At 37.6% G+C, this 19,792-nt stretch overlaps 1 protein-coding gene across 1 annotated transcript; it reads right to left on the bottom strand.

Annotated features, from left to right (window-relative positions):
• On the bottom strand, window positions 1,906-14,360 carry LOC109849315 (adenine phosphoribosyltransferase 1-like). Its single transcript, XM_020419129.1, has 6 exons — window positions 14,076-14,360; window positions 13,845-13,955; window positions 4,696-4,788; window positions 3,860-4,009; window positions 3,416-3,474; window positions 1,906-2,232 (listed from the first exon to the last, which is right to left on the bottom strand). Exons 1-6 carry the CDS (start codon window positions 14,278-14,280, stop codon window positions 2,179-2,181), a joined length of 672 nt encoding a protein of 223 aa, XP_020274718.1. The 5' UTR covers window positions 14,281-14,360; the 3' UTR covers window positions 1,906-2,178.

Here is a 19,792-nt window from a genome sequence, read left to right on the forward strand (position 1 = left end):
CTAAATGTGCAACCTGGAACTAAATTTGTGTGGTAGAACAGATTATAGCAGAATACAAACCGTTGTTTTGTTGATTTTTCTTTTCTAATCCAAAGCCTGATTTGTTTGATTAGCATTTGTTGCAAGTTTTTTTTTCTACAAAATACAAGTTAATTTATCTTTTCTAATTATAAAATTATAAACCAAACAATGTATTTACAAATCAAATTGCTCTATTTACACAGTCAACCCTATTTCAATCCCACCAAAGAACCCCTAAATGTGCAACCTGGAACTAAATTTGTGTGGTAGAACAGATTATAGCAGAATACAAACCGTTGTTTTGTTGATTTTTCTTTTCTAATCCAAAGCCTGATTTGTTTGATTAGCATTTGTTGCAAGTTTTTTTTTCTACAAAATACAAGTTAATTTATCTTTTCTAATTATAAAATTATAAACCAAACAATGTATTTACAAATCAAATTGCTCTATTTACACAGTCAACCCTATTTCAATCCCACCAAAGAACCCCTAAATGTGCAACCTGGAACTAAATTTGTGTGGTAGAACAGATTATAGCAGAATACAAACCGTTGTTTTGTTGATTTTTCTTTTCTAATCCAAAGCCTGATTTGTTTGATTAGCATTTGTTGCAAGTTTTTTTTTCTACAAAATACAAGTTAATTTATCTTTTCTAATTATAAAATTATAAACCAAACAATGTATTTACAAATCAAATTGCTCTATTTACACAGTCAACCCTATTTCAATCCCACCAAAGAACCCCTAAATGTGCAACCTGGAACTAAATTTGTGTGGTAGAACAGATTATAGCAGAATACAAACCGTTGTTTTGTTGATTTTTCTTTTCTAATCCAAAGCCTGATTTGTTTGATTAGCATTTGTTGCAAGTTTTTTTTTCTACAAAATACAAGTTAATTTATCTTTTCTAATTATAAAATTATAAACCAAACAATGTATTTACAAATCAAATTGCTCTATTTACACAGTCAACCCTATTTCAATCCCACCAAAGAACCCCTAAATGTGCAACCTGGAACTAAATTTGTGTGGTAGAACAGATTATAGCAGAATACAAACCGTTGTTTTGTTGATTTTTCTTTTCTAATCCAAAGCCTGATTTGTTTGATTAGCATTTGTTGCAAGTTTTTTTTCTACAAAATACAAGTTAATTTATCTTTTCTAATTATAAAATTATAAACCAAACAATGTATTTACAAATCAAATTGCTCTATTTACACAGTCAACCCTATTTCAATCCCACCAAAGAACCCCTAAATGTGCAACCTGGAACTAAATTTGTGTGGTAGAACAGATTATAGCAGAATACAAACCGTTGTTTTGTTGATTTTTCTTTTCTAATCCAAAGCCTGATTTGTTTGATTAGCATTTGTTGCAAGTTTTTTTTCTACAAAATACAAGTTAATTTATCTTTTCTAATTATAAAATTATAAACCAAACAATGTATTTACAAATCAAATTGCTCTATTTACACAGTCAACCCTATTTCAATCCCACCAAAGAACCCCTAAATGTGCAACCTGGAACTAAATTTGTGTGGTAGAACAGATTATAGCAGAATACAAACCGTTGTTTTGTTGATTTTTCTTTTCTAATCCAAAGCCTGATTTGTTTGATTTATCAACAAGTTCAAGTGAGCTCCCAGTAATTGATCAATAAATGTAACCAGCACAATCTTGAGATATATATTATCAGTTCCAATAAATACAAACCTCACCGACCCAAATATTCACAAGCATTGCCAATCAATTCTGCAGGAAGCATCATGCTAACCGCATGATCTCCGGACTGAATTTTGTCTCAGGAGGCGGAAATTAAGTTGGGCTTTGAGATCATACAGCTGCCCAGTAATCAACCAAAATCTCGTTTTCAATTACACCAACAAACCACAAAAATTCACATCATCACGTGAAGTTCTCTTTGACTACTGGCACACCAATAAAATATTGCTGCCTGTGTTTGGAGACATGGCATGCATTGCTTATTGGTGAGAAAAACACATCAATACAATAAGGTTCTATAATCATGTTGTCTATGTAGTACAAAAGCGCTCTAATAATAATGCTTGGTTTATATATCAATTTATTACAATAATCAGAGCCAAAGAGGCTAATGCAGCGGTGAAACTCCCCGCAGCTAAAAAAAAAAAAGCCGACATCAAGCTGCTTCTATAAGGACGAAGAGTGGTTTATCTCCTAGTCTCTCGCGGCCCTGCATGAAGTGATACTCGTCTTAGCTTGGATATCTTGTAGCACAACATACCATACAGAATTCGAGATTAAGATGATAGGGTACGCCCAAAATAACAATACACAAGAATGGACTACTTTGATTTATAATGTTTCCGCGAACAAATTGGAACTCATACACTAATTAGGACTCATAAACTAACAAAGTAGGAATCAACAATGAGGAATAGGGGTCGCAAAGCAAGATTATTAACTTTCTGACATGCAAACTTATGAATAAAGAGTGGAAACTCCAAATGACTTGATCCTCCACGCAAACTATAAAATAACATGATCCTTCTGAATTAATACACAAAAAAAATAAAAAATAAAAGTAATTAGACAACCAAAATTAGCTGGATAACTAAAAGAAATAATCTAAATCCCGACAATCTCCCTAAGTCTAGCTCTAGGCAGATAATCAAGCAAACTATGCAAACAACACCAAATTTAAGAGTCGCGTGGTGGGAAATTGGATTTGGGGTTGCAGGGGTTGTGGTTTCAGGTTTGTCAAGGGGGTCTTAGGGCCCAGAAGGGCCCTGCATAGGAATAGAAAGGAAAATACAATTACTGAGAGAAGGAAACAGCGAATTACACTCTCGATCAAATGAGTCAAACTCAATCAGTTCAATTAATTATCAAAACAATAAGAAACTAGTGAATTACACTCTCAATCAAATGAGTCAAACTCAGTCAGTTCAATTAATCATCAAGACGATAGTAATTATACAGAGATTACACCACATTTTGTCAAAAACTCTAATTGCTAGATAAGAATCTCAATTAAAAAATAATTCCAATAAATTAATCTTAGTAAAAAATCAAATAAATCTGCCAAGGAAATTTAATTAAAGAAAACACACTAGATATTGTACATGTGTTTCATCTTCAAAATTATCTACATTGAGATGAAAGCAAAGGCTCAAAGTCTTTTCCAAAATCCAAATCTCATAAGCAGAAAACAAGCAGAAGCATAATCAGTTTGAGAATAAGCAGATAAGAAATCATAATTGAAATCAAGGGGAGCATGGTGGATGCTTGGGAAAGAGGTTATCGAGTGCTCTAAATTTGACAGATTCATAGAGCACGTTGATCAATGTTTGTTACATGAGCAATTGGATTCATATTAGAATATGCTGTGTGAGATAAGGTGTAATGGCCCTAACCTTTAACTCTGGCAATTCAATAAGACAGGCACATTCCACCACCTCTGCTTCCACGCGTTCTGAGAGAGACACAATGCTTAAATAAGTAACATGAATGTACCATATTCTAATCTAAATATATTATGACCTAATTTGACCACAGATAAATTTGGATTTTGGAATAAAAAGAAATCGTATTTCAGACAAATGTTGTCCAGCATTCTTCTCTTTCTGATACAAGGAACTCAATCTTTCATCTTCTGTTGCAGTCCAAATTAAGACAAGCAGTTCTACTCATAACAACTGAGAACGTCTAGTTGAGCAGAAATTCATAACAATAATAAAGAGAACGAACAACAAGAAATTGTTTATTATGAAGAGCCCTGAGTAAATCAAAATGAAAGGAAAACAGAAGAGTAGAGAAAAAAATTTACAAGATTTTGAGCTGAAGTCAGATAAAATTACCAAGAAGCTTGATTGCAGCACACAAAGTCCCTCCAGTTGCAATAAGATCATCAATGACTAGGACGCGGTCTCCTGGTTGTACAGCTCCCACATGCATCTCCATTTTGTCTGTACCATATTCTAGAGAGTACTCTTCCGAAATGACTTCACCTGAGGCCCATAGATCATTAGTAAGTCCAGAAAACTGAGGACTAGTCAGTAGAATGTGTATATATACAAGCATATTGTTTTACGGATAGTGAACATAAAGAGTTCTCCAGAAGTAGCATGAAGCTTTCAAACTGAAACCAAAGCAAGAGTAGAGATTAGAAGTAATCTAAAATACGGGACTGTTCTCTTCCAAGAGAAAAGCTTCAAATGCAGCTAAAGAGCTTCATATCATTTCTTTTGGTAAAGTCAAATTTTGAACTTTATATGTGATTATGATTTAGAGGTCCCATGCAACCATCAGTAAACCGAAAAAGATAATTTGGATCAATATTTACGACTGAGAAGTTTTATCTGATATCCAAATACTAAAGATGGTAAATCCTGCACTAGAAAAAAAATATTAAATAACTACAGCAACTTTCTCATCATTCTGCAAATAGCATGGTTCTACTAGTTTGGATATTTCTCATAGCCATGACCAGAACATACCACAAAAAGCTTAGAAGAAGAGGAAAACAATTTCTCTAATATGTATCATCAGGGCTGACAATATTAAAACTTAAAAGAGGAAAAGAATATTTCTAATATAATATTAGCTGTGACAGGTATAAAGCATTAATATAACCTCTCATATATACAAGGCAATTTTTTTCTAATTCGAAAGCAAGTATACATGAAAAAGATACCAGGCAGTTTTTTTGGCTTTCTCATAGGTACAAACTTTGCTCCTATGTCCAAAGCAATGGGAGGCCCAAATATAAAGCCTCTCGCTTCAATTCCTGCACACATTTTAAAAATCCAGATTTTAGGGTGTATATTTCAGTGTCAAATATAAGTTACACAGCTGATATTAAACAGATTCTATTAAGGAATCAAGCTAACAAATCACACTTTAATTTGGCACAAATCATCATAACTGATTGAAAGAAAAAGATAATATCATGATGAAGCAAAAGGGATCTAAAATTCGCTAAATGACAGATGCCTTAATTAAAACCAGTGTTTTAAATTGCGACCGCCATGTCGGACATGACGGGCAACATGTCGGATTTGGGGTCCGCAAGGAAATCTCAACTTTCATATCGTATGGTATTTTAGACCCAATATCGGGGATATGCCGGTGCATATATCGGAAATTGCAGCCTAAAAAGAGGCCAGTTTTGTTTTGTTTTGCTTTTTTTTTTCAGATTACAACTTTCAAGTTTTGGTTTATACTAGAAAATACCTTGTCACGTGCATATATGAACAGATTGTGCAAACAAAAGTTACCATTTTGCAATACATCATGCTTCTTTTGGTTTTAACATTTAAAAGTTTCACTTGAGTTTTTGTAGTTGAGCTTCAAGAATGCTATCAACCCATAACAATTAACATATAAATTCAAATTGTTCTTATTTGCTAGTCTTTAGTCTTGCAGATACATTTTAGAGCACCATATTATAAATTGCATCATCTGATTTAGCACTCCGATATTTACTACATATCCTTGATATTTCTCCGATTTCCGCAATCCAATATGGATTTTGTCCTTCCAACATGTCCTCCGACATATGATATTTAAAACCTTGATTAAAACTCCATACAAAGTAAGAAGAAAGATGCCTAAGAAAGAAAGTAAACTTATAACTGTCATTTGATATGACATCGTGTAAGTTTTGCATTTGAAAAACTTAGTTATCATCTAAGTCTTTTTCTATTAAAATGGGATGGGTATTGGAGGTTTACTCATGCAGGAAAGTCATCCCATTCCATATATGGCAAAGGGTCGAAAGGTCGTACATTCACTCAGTCACTAATGAAACAAGATGCTACCCATCATGTCCGCACTTAAGCTATGACGCAAATATCTGATCATAGGTGAGTTTATTATCAAAGCATATAGTAAAATTTTATTTCTGACCAGAGAATGGGAACCAAGGCTCAAAGAAAGTTTTGGGAAGTTTGAAGGTTCAATGTGTTAGGATATGTGAAGCCTAACTATCAGGCATGCTCTACACTTCAGAATGAAGAGGAACAAAGTTGGAACATGATGAACATGATCGACGATGGCGAAGTTCAAGCAAAACGACGAAGGAGACACTTTTCTGCATCGCGGTCGACCGAGCAGGACGCGTCGGTCGACTGCCTATGTGCACAGCTGGATGCACAGGCCAGAAACTTGTCGCGGTCGACCGAAGGTGGCGCAACGGTCGATCGCTCAAAGTCCAGAGAGCAATCCAGACTTTTGACTTCGTCGCGGTCGACCGAGCATGGTGCTGCGGTCGACCTTTGGCTTTCTCATAGGTACAAACTTTGCTCCTATGTCCAAAGCAATGGGAGGCCCAAATATAAAGCCTCTCGCTTCAATTCCTGCACACATTTTAAAAATCCAGATTTTAGGGTGTATATTTCAGTGTCAAATATAAGTTACACAGCTGATATTAAACAGATTCTATTAAGGAATCAAGCTAACAAATCACACTTTAATTTGGCACAAATCATCATAACTGATTGAAAGAAAAAGATAATATCATGATGAAGCAAAAGGGATCTAAAATTCGCTAAATGACAGATGCCTTAATTAAAACCAGTGTTTTAAATTGCGACCGCCATGTCGGACATGACGGGCAACATGTCGGATTTGGGGTCCGCAAGGAAATCTCAACTTTCATATCGTATGGTATTTTAGACCCAATATCGGGGATATGCCGGTGCATATATCGGAAATTGCAGCCTAAAAAGAGGCCAGTTTTGTTTTGTTTTGCTTTTTTTTTTCAGATTACAACTTTCAAGTTTTGGTTTATACTAGAAAATACCTTGTCACGTGCATATATGAACAGATTGTGCAAACAAAAGTTACCATTTTGCAATACATCATGCTTCTTTTGGTTTTAACATTTAAAAGTTTCACTTGAGTTTTTGTAGTTGAGCTTCAAGAATGCTATCAACCCATAACAATTAACATATAAATTCAAATTGTTCTTATTTGCTAGTCTTTAGTCTTGCAGATACATTTTAGAGCACCATATTATAAATTGCATCATCTGATTTAGCACTCCGATATTTACTACATATCCTTGATATTTCTCCGATTTCCGCAATCCAATATGGATTTTGTCCTTCCAACATGTCCTCCGACATATGATATTTAAAACCTTGATTAAAACTCCATACAAAGTAAGAAGAAAGATGCCTAAGAAAGAAAGTAAACTTATAACTGTCATTTGATATGACATCGTGTAAGTTTTGCATTTGAAAAACTTAGTTATCATCTAAGTCTTTTTCTATTAAAATGGGATGGGTATTGGAGGTTTACTCATGCAGGAAAGTCATCCCATTCCATATATGGCAAAGGGTCGAAAGGTCGTACATTCACTCAGTCACTAATGAAACAAGATGCTACCCATCATGTCCGCACTTAAGCTATGACGCAAATATCTGATCATAGGTGAGTTTATTATCAAAGCATATAGTAAAATTTTATTTCTGACCAGAGAATGGGAACCAAGGCTCAAAGAAAGTTTTGGGAAGTTTGAAGGTTCAATGTGTTAGGATATGTGAAGCCTAACTATCAGGCATGCTCTACACTTCAGAATGAAGAGGAACAAAGTTGGAACATGATGAACATGATCGACGATGGCGAAGTTCAAGCAAAACGACGAAGGAGACACTTTTCTGCATCGCGGTCGACCGAGCAGGACGCGTCGGTCGACTGCCTATGTGCACAGCTGGATGCACAGGCCAGAAACTTGTCGCGGTCGGGTCGACTGCCTATGTGCACAGCTGGATACACAGGCCAGAAACTTGTCGCGGTCGACCGAAGGTGGCGCAACGGTCGATCGCTCAAAGTCCAGAGAGCAATCCAGACTTTACTTCGTCGCATTCGTCGCGGTCGACCGCACGTGGTGCTGCGGTCGACCGGAGTCGGGTTTTGGCCCAGTTTCGAATTTTAACCTGTTTTTTCTGTTTCCTTTTTTTATTGGTTAAACCCTTAAGTCTATAAAAGGCTTGATTAGGGCATGACGTAATGAGACGAAAAATAGTGAATTTTTCTCCTGCGGCGACCGTGGACGTAGTTTCTCACATTGAGAAGCGAACCACATAAATCTTGTGTGTTTGAGATTGTTTGATTTTCTCTCTTCTCTCCTAAATCTCTATTTCCAAATTGTATCAGCGGGATTGTGCATCCCTAACAAGTGGTATCAGAGCGACCAGGGTCGGCGCGAGCGATTTGAGGTCAGAGACAATGGGATCTGAGAAGGAAACATCCAAGATTGAGAAGTTTGATGGAACAAACTTCGGGTTCTGAAAGATACAGATGGAGGACTACCTCTATCAAAAGGATTTATACCTACCATTGGGAGAGAAGCCGGCGGATATGAAAGATGCGGATTGGAAGCTATTGGATCGAAAGGCCCTTGGAGCGATCAGGTTGACCTTGTCTAAATCAGTAGCTTTCAACATCAAGAATCAGAATACGACGGCGGATCTCATGCCGGCGTTATCCAGTATGTATGAGCAGCCCTCTGCGGCGAATAAGATACATCTCATTAAAAAGTTGTTTAATTTGAGGATGTCCGAGAGCCAGAAATTCAAGGAACGCCTGAACGAGTTTAACGAGATCACGGATCAATTAAACTCGGTCAATATTCAGTTTGACGATGAAATCCAAGCCCTCTTGATACTTGGTCAATTACCCGACAGTTGGAAGGGTACCGTTATCTCGATTAGCGGATCATGTGGCAAATCAAAACTGAAGTTTTCAGAGGTGGTGGACATGATTATGATTGAGGAGATTAGAAGGCAAGAGGAAGGGATTTCTAATTCAGGGTCGGCGTTGAATCTTGAGAACAGAGGAAGAAACAGAAACAGAAACAGAGGAAATAGCCGTGGAAGACCTAACTCGAGGAACGGAAGGTCAAAGTCCAGGAACCGCAAGGGTAAGAAGGAGATCGATTGCTGGAATTGTGGCAAGTTTGGCCACTATGAAAATCAGTGCCGAGAACCCAAGAAGGACAAGGAGAACAAGACTGAAGCGAACGTGGTCTCAGGAGAATCAGATGATGCCCTGATCTGTTCGTTGGAAAGCAAGACTGAATCGTGGGTGCTGGATTCAGGAGCTTCGTTTCATGCTACATCAAATAGAGATTTATTTGAGAACTACGTTTCAGGAAACCTAGGAAAAGTCTATCTTGGTGATGGTCAGCCTTGTGATATTGTTGGCAAAGGAGTCGTGCAAATCAAGCTCAATGGGTCTACATGGAAGCTGAGCGATGTGAGACATGTTCCTAGCTTGAGGAAAAATCTGATTTCCATAGGACAATTGGCAAAAGAGGGATACGTTTCAACCTTCGCATGTGATACATGGAAGGTTACAAAGGGATCCATGGTTGTTGCCCGTGGTACGAAGACTGGATCTCTCTACATGACGATAGATGCACGAGGCTCCATTGCAGTGGCTGAAAGTAATGAAGACCCAAATTTGTGGCACCAGAGGCTAGGTCACATGAGTAACAAAGACCTAAAGGTTATGCAATCGAATGAGAAGTTACCAGGTTTGAGATCGGCTGATATTGATTTATGTGAAAGCTGCATTCTTGGGAAACAAAAGAGAATAAGCTTCAAAAGGGTTGGCAAAACTCCTAAAGAAGAGAAGCTTGAGTTAGTTCACACAGATGTGTGGGGTCCAGCATCAGTTACATCCACCGGCGGAAGGTTATATTTTGTGACCTTCATAGATGATCACTCGAGGAAGACTTGGGTCTATTTCATGAAACACAAATCAGAAGTGTTTGAAGTCTTCAAAAGATGAAAGGCTATGGTAGAGAACGAGACCGGTTTGAAGATCAAGAAGCTTCGTTTTGACAACGGCGACGAGTATGAAGACTCAGAGTTTAAGAAGTTCTGTTATGACAGCGGCATTAGATTAGAGAGGACAGTGACAGGTACACCCCAGCAGAATGGCGTAGCAGAACGCATGAACAGAACATTGACTGAGAGAGCCAGAAGTATGCGGTTGCAAGCAGGTTTTCCAAAGCAATTCTGAGCAGAAGCAGTCAACACAGCTGCCTACTTGATCAACCGGGGACCATCAGTGTCTTTGGAGCACAAAATACCTGAAGAAGTATGGAGTGGAAAGCAGGTAAACATTTCTCGCCTGAGAGTATTTGGATGTGTTTCATATGTATATCTGAGTGATCACGCTAGAAGCAAACTCGATCCTAAGTCCTTAAAATATTTCTTTGTTGGCTATGGCGGCGATGAGTTTGGCTACAAGTTCTGGGATGAGCAGAACAAGAAAATCATCAGAAGCAGGGATGTGGTCTTTAACGAATCAGTCCTCTACAAAGACCGTGATGCCGTTCAGCCCACTAGTACAATGCAGAGTGATCCTACATATTTCGAGTCAGATAGATGCCTCAGATGGAGACAATCCCGAAGCTAGTTCTGATGAAGAAGAAGAGTTGATGGATGAGACCACTTCAGAGGGGGCAGATGAAGATGGAGAGACTATTTCGCCCGTTAGAGAGTTGAGGCGGTCAGCTAGAGTCCCCAAGCCTAATCCAAAGTATCCATCACTACAGCCCAGAGCTCATCTTAACTACCTATTATTGAGTGACGGTGGAGAGCCAGAAAGTTATGATGAGGCCCTCCGAGTGGATGATGCGAGCAAGTGGGAGCTTGCTATGAAAGATGAAATAAAATCCTTGAACACCAACAAGACATGAGAACTTGCGAAGCTACTAACGGGGAAAAAGGCCTTGAGCAATAAATGGGTGTACAGAATCAAAGAGGAACATGATGGTTCCAAGAGATACAAGGCCAGATTGGTGGTAATCAAAGAGGAACATGATGGTTCCAAGAGATACAAGGCCAGATTGGTGGTTAAAGGATTTCAGCAGAGAAAGAATTGATTACACAGAGATCTTCTCTCCAGTAGTCAAACTAACTACTATCAGAACAGTCCTGAGTATTGTTGCAGCTGAAGATCTACATCTCGAGCAGCTAGATGTAAAGACAGCTTTCCTCCACGGTGATCTAGAGGAAGAGAAATATATGCAGCAGCCAGAGGGGTTTACTCAGAAGGGAAAAGAGAAGATGGTATGCAGATTGAAGAAGAGCTTGTACGGCCTAAAACAAGCTCCAAGGCAATGGTACAAAAAATTCGATGGATTCATGCACAGGAACGATTACTCCAGGTGCAATGCTGATCATTGCTGTTTCGTCAAAGAGTTAGATAAAAGTTACACCATCCTGCTCCTATATGTCGACGACATGCTTGTAGCCGGTTCAGATATAAGAGAGATCAAGAAGCTGAAGAAACAGCTGTCGAGTGAGTTTGACATGAAGGACCTAGACGCAGCGAAGTAGATATTAGGAATGAAGATTAGCAGAGACAAACTCTTAGGCACACTACGACTATCTCAGGCTGAGTATATTCGACGGGTGCTTGAGAGATTCGGGATGAGCGGTGCTAAGACCGTTAGCACACTGTTAGCTAGTCATTTCAAATTGACTAAGGAGCAGTGTCCCGAGACTGATGAAGAGAAAGACTACATGGCTAAGATTCCATATGCTTCAGCCATTGGAAACCTTATGTACACCATGGTATGCACGAGACCTGACATTGCCCATGCAGTGAGAGCTGTGAGCAGATTCATGTCAGATCCAGGAGAGCAGCACTGAGAAGCAATAAAGTGGATTCTGAGATACCTGCGAGGTACAATAGAAGATTGTTTATGCTTTAGAAGAGGCAAGTTAGCTCTGCAGGGTTTTGTTGATGCAGACTATGCTAGTGAGATAGACCAGAGAAGGAGCACTACAGGATATGTATTCACTTTGGGCTCTACAGCTATTAGTTGGGCACTACAGGATATGTATTCACTTTGGGCTCTACAGCTATTAGTTGGGTTTCTCAGTTGCAGAAGATCGTTGCTTTATTAGTTGGGTTTCTCAGTTGCAGAAGATCGTTGCTTTATCAACGACAGAGGCTGAATATGTTGTTGTGACAAAGGTAAGTAAGGAGATGATTTGGTTACAGGGTTTCTTGGAGGAGTTAGGACAGAAGAGTGAGAAGAGTGTCTTACATTGTGATAGCCAGAGCGCAATTCATTTGGTAAAGAATCTCGCTTTTCATGCAAGAACCAAACACATACAGGTCCGCTACCACTTCATAAGATCAGCGTTGGACAAGGACATGTTGGAACTTGTGAAGATTCAAGGAAGCAAAAATCCAGCTGATATGCTTACCAAGGTTGTCACTACAGAGAAACTGAAGTTGTGCTCAACTTCAGTTGGCCTCAGCACTTGATGATATGGAGGCCGTCGCCGCAGAGAGAGCTGAAAGAGATTGATAGTTAGTCTCCAAGTGGGAGATTGTTAGGATATGTGAAGCCTAACTATCAGGCATGCTCTACACTTCAGAATGAAGAGGAACAAAGTTGGAACAGGATGAACATGATCGACAATGGCGAAGTTCAAGAAAAACGACGAAGGAGGCACTTTTCTGCATCGCGGTCGACCGAGCAGGACGTGACGGTCGACCGCTTATGTGCACAGCTGGGTGCACAGGCCAGAAACTTGTCGCGATCGACCGAAGGTGGCGCAGCGGTCGACCGCTCAAAGTCCAGAGAGCAATCTAGACTTTTGACTTCGTCGCGATCGACCGAGCATGGCGCTGCGGTCGACCGCCAAAAGTCCAGAAAGCCAGGCAGATTTCGAACAGCATTGCGGTCGACCGGATGTAGTACGGCGGTCGACCGGAGTCGGGTTTTGGCCCAGTTTTTAATTTTGACCTGTTTTGATCTGTTTCCTTTTTTACTTGTTAAACCCTTAAGTCTATAAAAGGGTTGATTAGGGCATGATGTATTAAGACGAAAAATAGTGAATTTTTCTCCTGCGGCGGCCGTGGACGTAGTTTCTCACATTGAGAAGCGAACCACGTAAATCTTGTGTGTTTGAGATTGTTTGATTTTCTCTCTTCTCTCCTAAATCTCTATTTCCAAATCGTATCAGGGGGATTGTGCATCCCTAACACCATGCTCTTGGAAAAATGAGAAAGAGTAAATTTGCAATAGACTTTCCATTGAAAATTGGCAACGAGGATACTTATATATGGAGGACCTATGTGCTAGTGGAATGGTGTATAGGAGATCAAAGAAAAGGCTTGAGAAAAAAGTGAGAAAAATCTAGAGTTTGAAATTACTCCGAGGTCCAAAGATGAGTTTCATCCTTGATCGAAGGGCAAAGGACATCCAAACAAGGCGAAATTTCAGTGTGTTGTTGCTCATGTAGCAGTGCACACATCCAATAGTCAAATCGTTAATTTGATTCCTCCACAGTTCTTCGTTATCCACATCACTCAGAGAGACAGTTTCAATCTATCCATTATTTGGCATGACTTGCATTATTGATGGATGGCACGTTAAAATCATGTGCCTCAATTAATTACTTGGCCACTAGGACTCCTCCTAGTACATTTCTGAAAGGCAAATTAATTGTACAATTACTCTTTGCGCATTTCCAAGAGCATACATCCCCCAATCTTCCAAGGCTTGCTCCTACCATCGTCGACAAGCGTCCTTCCAAGTTTCAACGTTATTTTTTTAATCCCAGAGATTGAAATCCACTAGAACGCACAACTACACAGTCGCGCATTCACGTGTTAGGGGAGTGAAGCGGTAAGTTCACCGCTCATGTCTTACGGTAAAGTTTTCTGGTCCTCAACCTCTCCGTGCCCTCTCTCACCCTTCCATTTCCTCGACGCCGAACTCATTGTTACCGCACGTTGCGTCTTGAGAAAAGAAAAAGCGAGGTACAAATTCAATCAGGAAAAAAAACAAAACAAGAAATTTACCAGCAACAACAGTGACCCCCTTGTCCTTGTACCTCTCCACGAACATATCAATCGTGTCCCTAAACAGCTTCGGTTCAAGCAGCAGCGTCGTAATGTCCTGAAACATCACCCCTTCAACAGACAAAACCACCAAAAAATCCCATCAGAAACCACAACATCAAACACGAACATCACAAAAAAAAAATAGAAAAAAGAAAAAAAACAAGAAGAAGAGGAGGATCGAGATCTCACCCGGCTTGGGGAAGTTCGGAATGACGCGGATCGACGAGGCGATCTTCGAGATGCGGTCATCATCCCTGGCCGCCATGGATCTGATCGGGGTCCTGGACGAGATCTGAAGTCTTCGAGGAGGTCTTCGAGGAAGAAGACGAGGGTTTGGGAGAGGGAAGAGAGAAAAGCAGGGGTTCTGAAATGAGGGTGAAGTGAAGAGACGCATAATAATAGTAAGTAGTCGGCAAAATAATCAGGCTGCGATTAAGGTGCTGCTTGTTTTGATTACTGTCGTTTTTTGGCTGCTTTGATCTCTGAATCTGCCCTGTCCTTTTCCTTTCCTGATTAATTAGTATTAATTATTATACCCATTATTACTTTCTGGCGGTCGCATAAAATTTTCTATGCGGGCAAGATCTCGGCCGTTTATTTTGATAGATGGGAGGCAATTTCATGCCGATGGAAGCGGAGTGTTTAGTATTTGATGATGCGGGGTTGCCGGATTGGGTTAGGCGACTGAAAAGGGCTTCACCAATGCGAAATGCCTTCAATTTTTTTGGCACCTTTTGGCGTGTCTCCTGTGGACCCCACACAGCATGCAGGGTTAGTAACACAAAACCCCTCGGAACCTTGGGGACGTTCACATGATCGCTCTCTTTGAACTTTGTTTATTTCAAGTAACCACTCTGAATTTTCTCTCAGAACCCCTTAAACTTTGAACGTTTCTTACGGGACCCCTCTACACGTAGTTTGTAAATAATCAAAACTTTATTAATAGAAAATCTCAAGTTTTAGGGAAAATGGTATGCTGCTTAAGAACATCTCCAACAGCTTCCTCATTTCTCACTTTTGGAGAATTTAGTTAGGTTTTTGGTCCAACAGATTCCACGTCACATTCCCCAAAATAGGGATGGAGGAGAAAAAATAGGGAAGCTTCCCCAAATCTGCAGTATTCTTCAAATTTTTGGAGGAAAAAAAAAAGATTCTTCAAAATGGGAAAACTGTTGGAGTTGATGTAAAAATAATTTGGAGAATATGACTTTTGCTACCCCATTTTGAAGAAAATTTTAGAGAAGCTATTGGAGATGCCCTAATAAATGACAGATGCCAGAATTTGAGATCTTTTTCCCGTGAGGACATGTTAGTTATTTACATATTTTCTATGTTTGGCAACCAAAAAAAGTGTCTTATCTAAGAGCTTGTGTCTTATTAACTTGGTCGATAAGCTAGTGTTGGCCTTCTTGTTTTGATGATGTTTAACAAACAATTTATCACTAATGTTGTTTGTCTAGTATTTGTGTTTTCCTATGTATTGTAGACAAACAACGTAGTTGGAGGATGGATGGATTGCGCCTTAACGATCATATCAAATGGAGGTTGGCGGAATGTCGGTGAAGCCTTGCAATTCATAGTTAAAGATCAAGTTCAAGCTTCATCCGTAACGTGTACCAAGTCAAGCTTAATTGAAGATCAAGATTGCTTGGGTAATGTAGTTTAGGATTTATATTATGTGTGTTAAGTACTCTAAGCTCAATTATCTATACACACACATTTTATTAGTTTCCTTGTATATATATGTAATCACATATATATACAACACAAGTTTTGGTTTTCATATTTATAAATATGAAATTACATGTTTCATATTCATTATTGTGATTTGGTTTATCTACATAGATATGAAACAAATATATTTTCATATACATACTCATAGGTTTCATTTTCTATTTTATTTGTGAAAATATTGTTTGTAGACTTCAATATCAGTTTATACATGTTTTACTAAGTCTATAAAAAAACATTTCACAAAGTTTTAAAAGTTGGTTTATGTCAAAACATCAAAATTCAAGTATCTCAGTTTTCATGTTTTGGACTATTTTGTAAAATGATGATATTTTTCATTTGGGAAGTCCTTTTTCGAAACCAGTCGTTGTAGCATGTTTATTATCATGTCTACAATCATTCCCCAAAGTTTTACATTTTTTGGAATTTATTTGATATTTTTAAACAGCATTTTAAAATCAGATTTTTGAGTGTCAGTTTTCGGTCGACCGGTACGGTCGTTGTAATACACTTGTACACCGAGAGAAGTGTGTGGTGAGAGACGGGGTCGAATCCAAGAGGAGTGGCGTCGGTTGACGTGCCTAGGGAGAGGTTGTAACCGAGCACTTGAGGGAGACACGGCTAGGTCCAACACTTAGTGGGTGTAGAGTGGGATTACAATAGTGTGTTGATTGTAAAGTTTTCGGTTAGCTAGAAAACCGAGTGTGAGGTGTAAACGTTGTTCGGGTGAACGTAAAAAACCCGGTTGATAGTGGATTTCTCCCCGGGAGTGGGGAGCGGAGACGTAGGACGGAAGGTCCGAACTCCGTGATCACTTGATTGTGTTTGAGTGTGCTTTGGCGTTCATTTATATTTATGTTCATATCTTATATCGCCATTGTGCATTGCTCATTACTATATCATCCACTATCTTGTTTAGATTATCTACCCTTGTGTTGTTTATATATCCTTGCACATACATTGCCTATATCTCATTATTAGGATATATATTGTTGTTCATATTGCTTATCCTAGCTTACAAATATTGTTATATTTCATACTTGCTAGGATAACTTATTAATTAATTTTAATTGGCATTTAATCGGATTAGATTAGCATAAGACCCTAATCACGCCCCCGCTTGGTGCTCTTTGATTTAAGGTCTAATCGCCTTGAGTTAAATATCTAAGTTATCTTATTGTGCTAATCTTGTTTTGATTATATTTGCATTTGCTTGCCTTTTTATATTATGGATATGCATGGTTTAGGTTATGCCATTAATATTGCTCCTAGATTAGATAATTTCCCCTATGCCCAATGGTGTGTTAGATTTAAACTTTTTGTTCAATCTAAACACTTTGAGTTATGAGAAATTATAGATGATGCTTATATTGTGCCCACTTTGGAGAAATCCAAATGGAATAAAAATAATCATCGTATGTTTACTATGAACAATATTTTGTTAGAATATTTGCTAAATGTTTTTAATTCATCTATGTCTAACAAGTTTGTTCATTTTGATAGTGCTTACAAAGTTTAAAAATTTATAGAAGCACATCAAGGGGACTTGGAGGCGATCCAACAAGCTTTGGAGGATCTAACTTTAAGTTCATACGGAGCAACATGCACACGGCCACTAGGCGATAGCCCTAGTGAGGTTTGCGAGTTCGAACCCGATAATGATTTATCTAGTGATGAACTTGCTTGTGCTAGTGAAAAATTATTGCATGCCTATAACAAATTGCAAAATGATTTCATTAATTTACAAAGCAAGCATGTAGAACTTATATCCGATCATGAGAAGCTAGCTTCCAATTTTGATATCATTTCCAAAGAAAATGTTGCTCTTAAAGAAAGTAATGATATGTTAAAATTGGAAAATGAGAAATTATCATCATCCATTTCTAGCTTATCTCATGCTAAGATTGATGCCATGTTAGAAGTAGAGAACATAAAAAATAACACTGCTTCATTTATAAATGACTATTTATGTTCTACTTCTAAAAATGCATATGTGCCTAAAAATAAAGATTTGAATCTTATGAAAAATAGTATTTCATCTTTAGATTCAACTTTGAAAATATGCATTAATAATCATAAGAGGCTTATGGATATGTGTGCTAAGACTAAATCAAAATCATCCACTCATTATGCACACATGTATAGCAAAACTTATAATTGTTCTATTTGCGGCCGTCAAGGTCATTTAGCTAAGTTTTGTTATGATGCATACAAACATAAGAATCCTAATGTTCCTTGTGCATCTCATATAGCTTCTTCATCTTGTACACTTACACATTCACATGCTCATTCTCACAAAGTTCATCATAAGCATGCTAGTGTGTTCAAGTGTGATTATTGTGGTCGTTTTGGTCATTTGGCCAAATATTGCTTTGATTTGAAAAGAAAATCTCATTTGACAAATGCTTCCAATAGACCACATGTTTTTAAATGTGATGTTTGTGGTAAGTTTGGACATCTTGCTAAATTTTGTTTTGATATACAAAAAGCTTCTAAATTGCAATATGTTCTAAATAAACCATTGTTTAAGAATGTTTCTCATTTGCAAAATAATTTTAAAAGAAAATCTTTATTTGCAAATGATTCCCGTGCACGAGCTAATGGTCCACAAAAACAAATGGATCTCTTTCATTGCACAAATTGCAATCGGAAGGGTCATTTGAATGAATATTGTTTTGACCATGTTAGTGCACCATATATGCCTAAGAGGGTTCATAACCCTAAGGCTTTGAGCTTAAATGATAGGGGTCATGTCCCTAAATCTTTTGGTACCAAGAGTTCTTGGATACCAAAACAAATTTAAACTTTAAACCAAGAATTTTGGTGTTCTTACTTTTTCCTTTCTTGGTTTTAAAATTATGTCTTAAAATATTTTGATTATGAAAATAAATTTATAATTGATAAAATCTTTTGTTTTCATGATTATTTGTTTTGTTTTGATGAGAGGCTTCAATTGTTGCCTCTCTTAAAAATTGTGTTTTGATTTATTGCTTTTGAATTCATTATAATTCACTTATATGATGATATTTATGTGTTTGTGCTAATGGATCATCTATTCGTGCTTTATAATGTATTCTATGAGTGGTTTGATCAAGTTATGTAAAGAAAATTTTTCTTTATTGATCAAACATTGTTTTTGAATATAAACTTTGATTTATGATTTCTTTTGGTTGAATTGTTTTCATTTGAAAACTTTTTGCATGATTCTCATGTTCCTCTTCTTTTGATTTCATAAATCTATTCTTTTATATGGTTTTTATATTTTTTGTGTTAATGAGACACTATTTTCATATTGACATATTTATATGTGTTCTCATTATCTTCATGTATGTGAGTAAATTTTTAGCATATTCATGTATGCTTGCTCACATATGTTTTGCCATGATCTTCATCGCATATATTCTATATGGCTTTTTGATAGGGGGAGCAATCCCTATACTTGTTTGATACTCACCTATGCTTATTGATAGGGGGAGCTTTCGCTCTCTTAATCCTTTTGTCCCCTTTTTGATGTTGTCAAAGGGGGAGAAATATTGTGAGTATACATTTATATGCATGTGTATTATCTTGTATATGTTCATTTCCTTCATGCATATATTCCTTTTTGTAAATTGTTTGTCATCATCAAAAAGGGGGAGATTGTTGGCCTTCTTGTTTTGATGATGTTTAACAAACAATTTATTACTAATGTTGTTTGTCTAGTGTTTGTGCATTCCTATGTTTTGTAGACAAACAACGTTGTTGGAGGATGGATGGAATAGAGCTTCAACGATCATATCCAAAGGAGGTTGGCGGAATGTCGGTGAAGCCTTGCTATTCAAAGTTCAAGATCCAAGTTAAAGCTTCATCCGCAAGATTACCAAGATAGAGCTTCGTTGAAGATCAAGATTGCTTGGGTAATTTAGTTTAGGGTTTATATTATGTGTGTTTAATACGTTAAGCTCAATATCTATACACACACATTATGTTGGTTTTCATATATATATATAGTGATATATATATATATATATATATATATATATACTAAGAAACTAATAAATATGTGTGTGAATATAATATTGAGCTTAGAGTATATAACACACATAATATAAACCTATACTAAATATACCCAAGCTTGATGAAGGTCTTCAATGAGCATGACTTGGTAAACTTTGCGGAAGAAGCTTGTAATTGGA

This window comes from Asparagus officinalis, chromosome 7, assembly GCF_001876935.1.
Source record: "Asparagus officinalis chromosome 7, Aspof.V1, whole genome shotgun sequence".
In the NCBI taxonomy this organism is placed as follows: Eukaryota; Viridiplantae; Streptophyta; class Magnoliopsida; order Asparagales; family Asparagaceae; genus Asparagus; species Asparagus officinalis.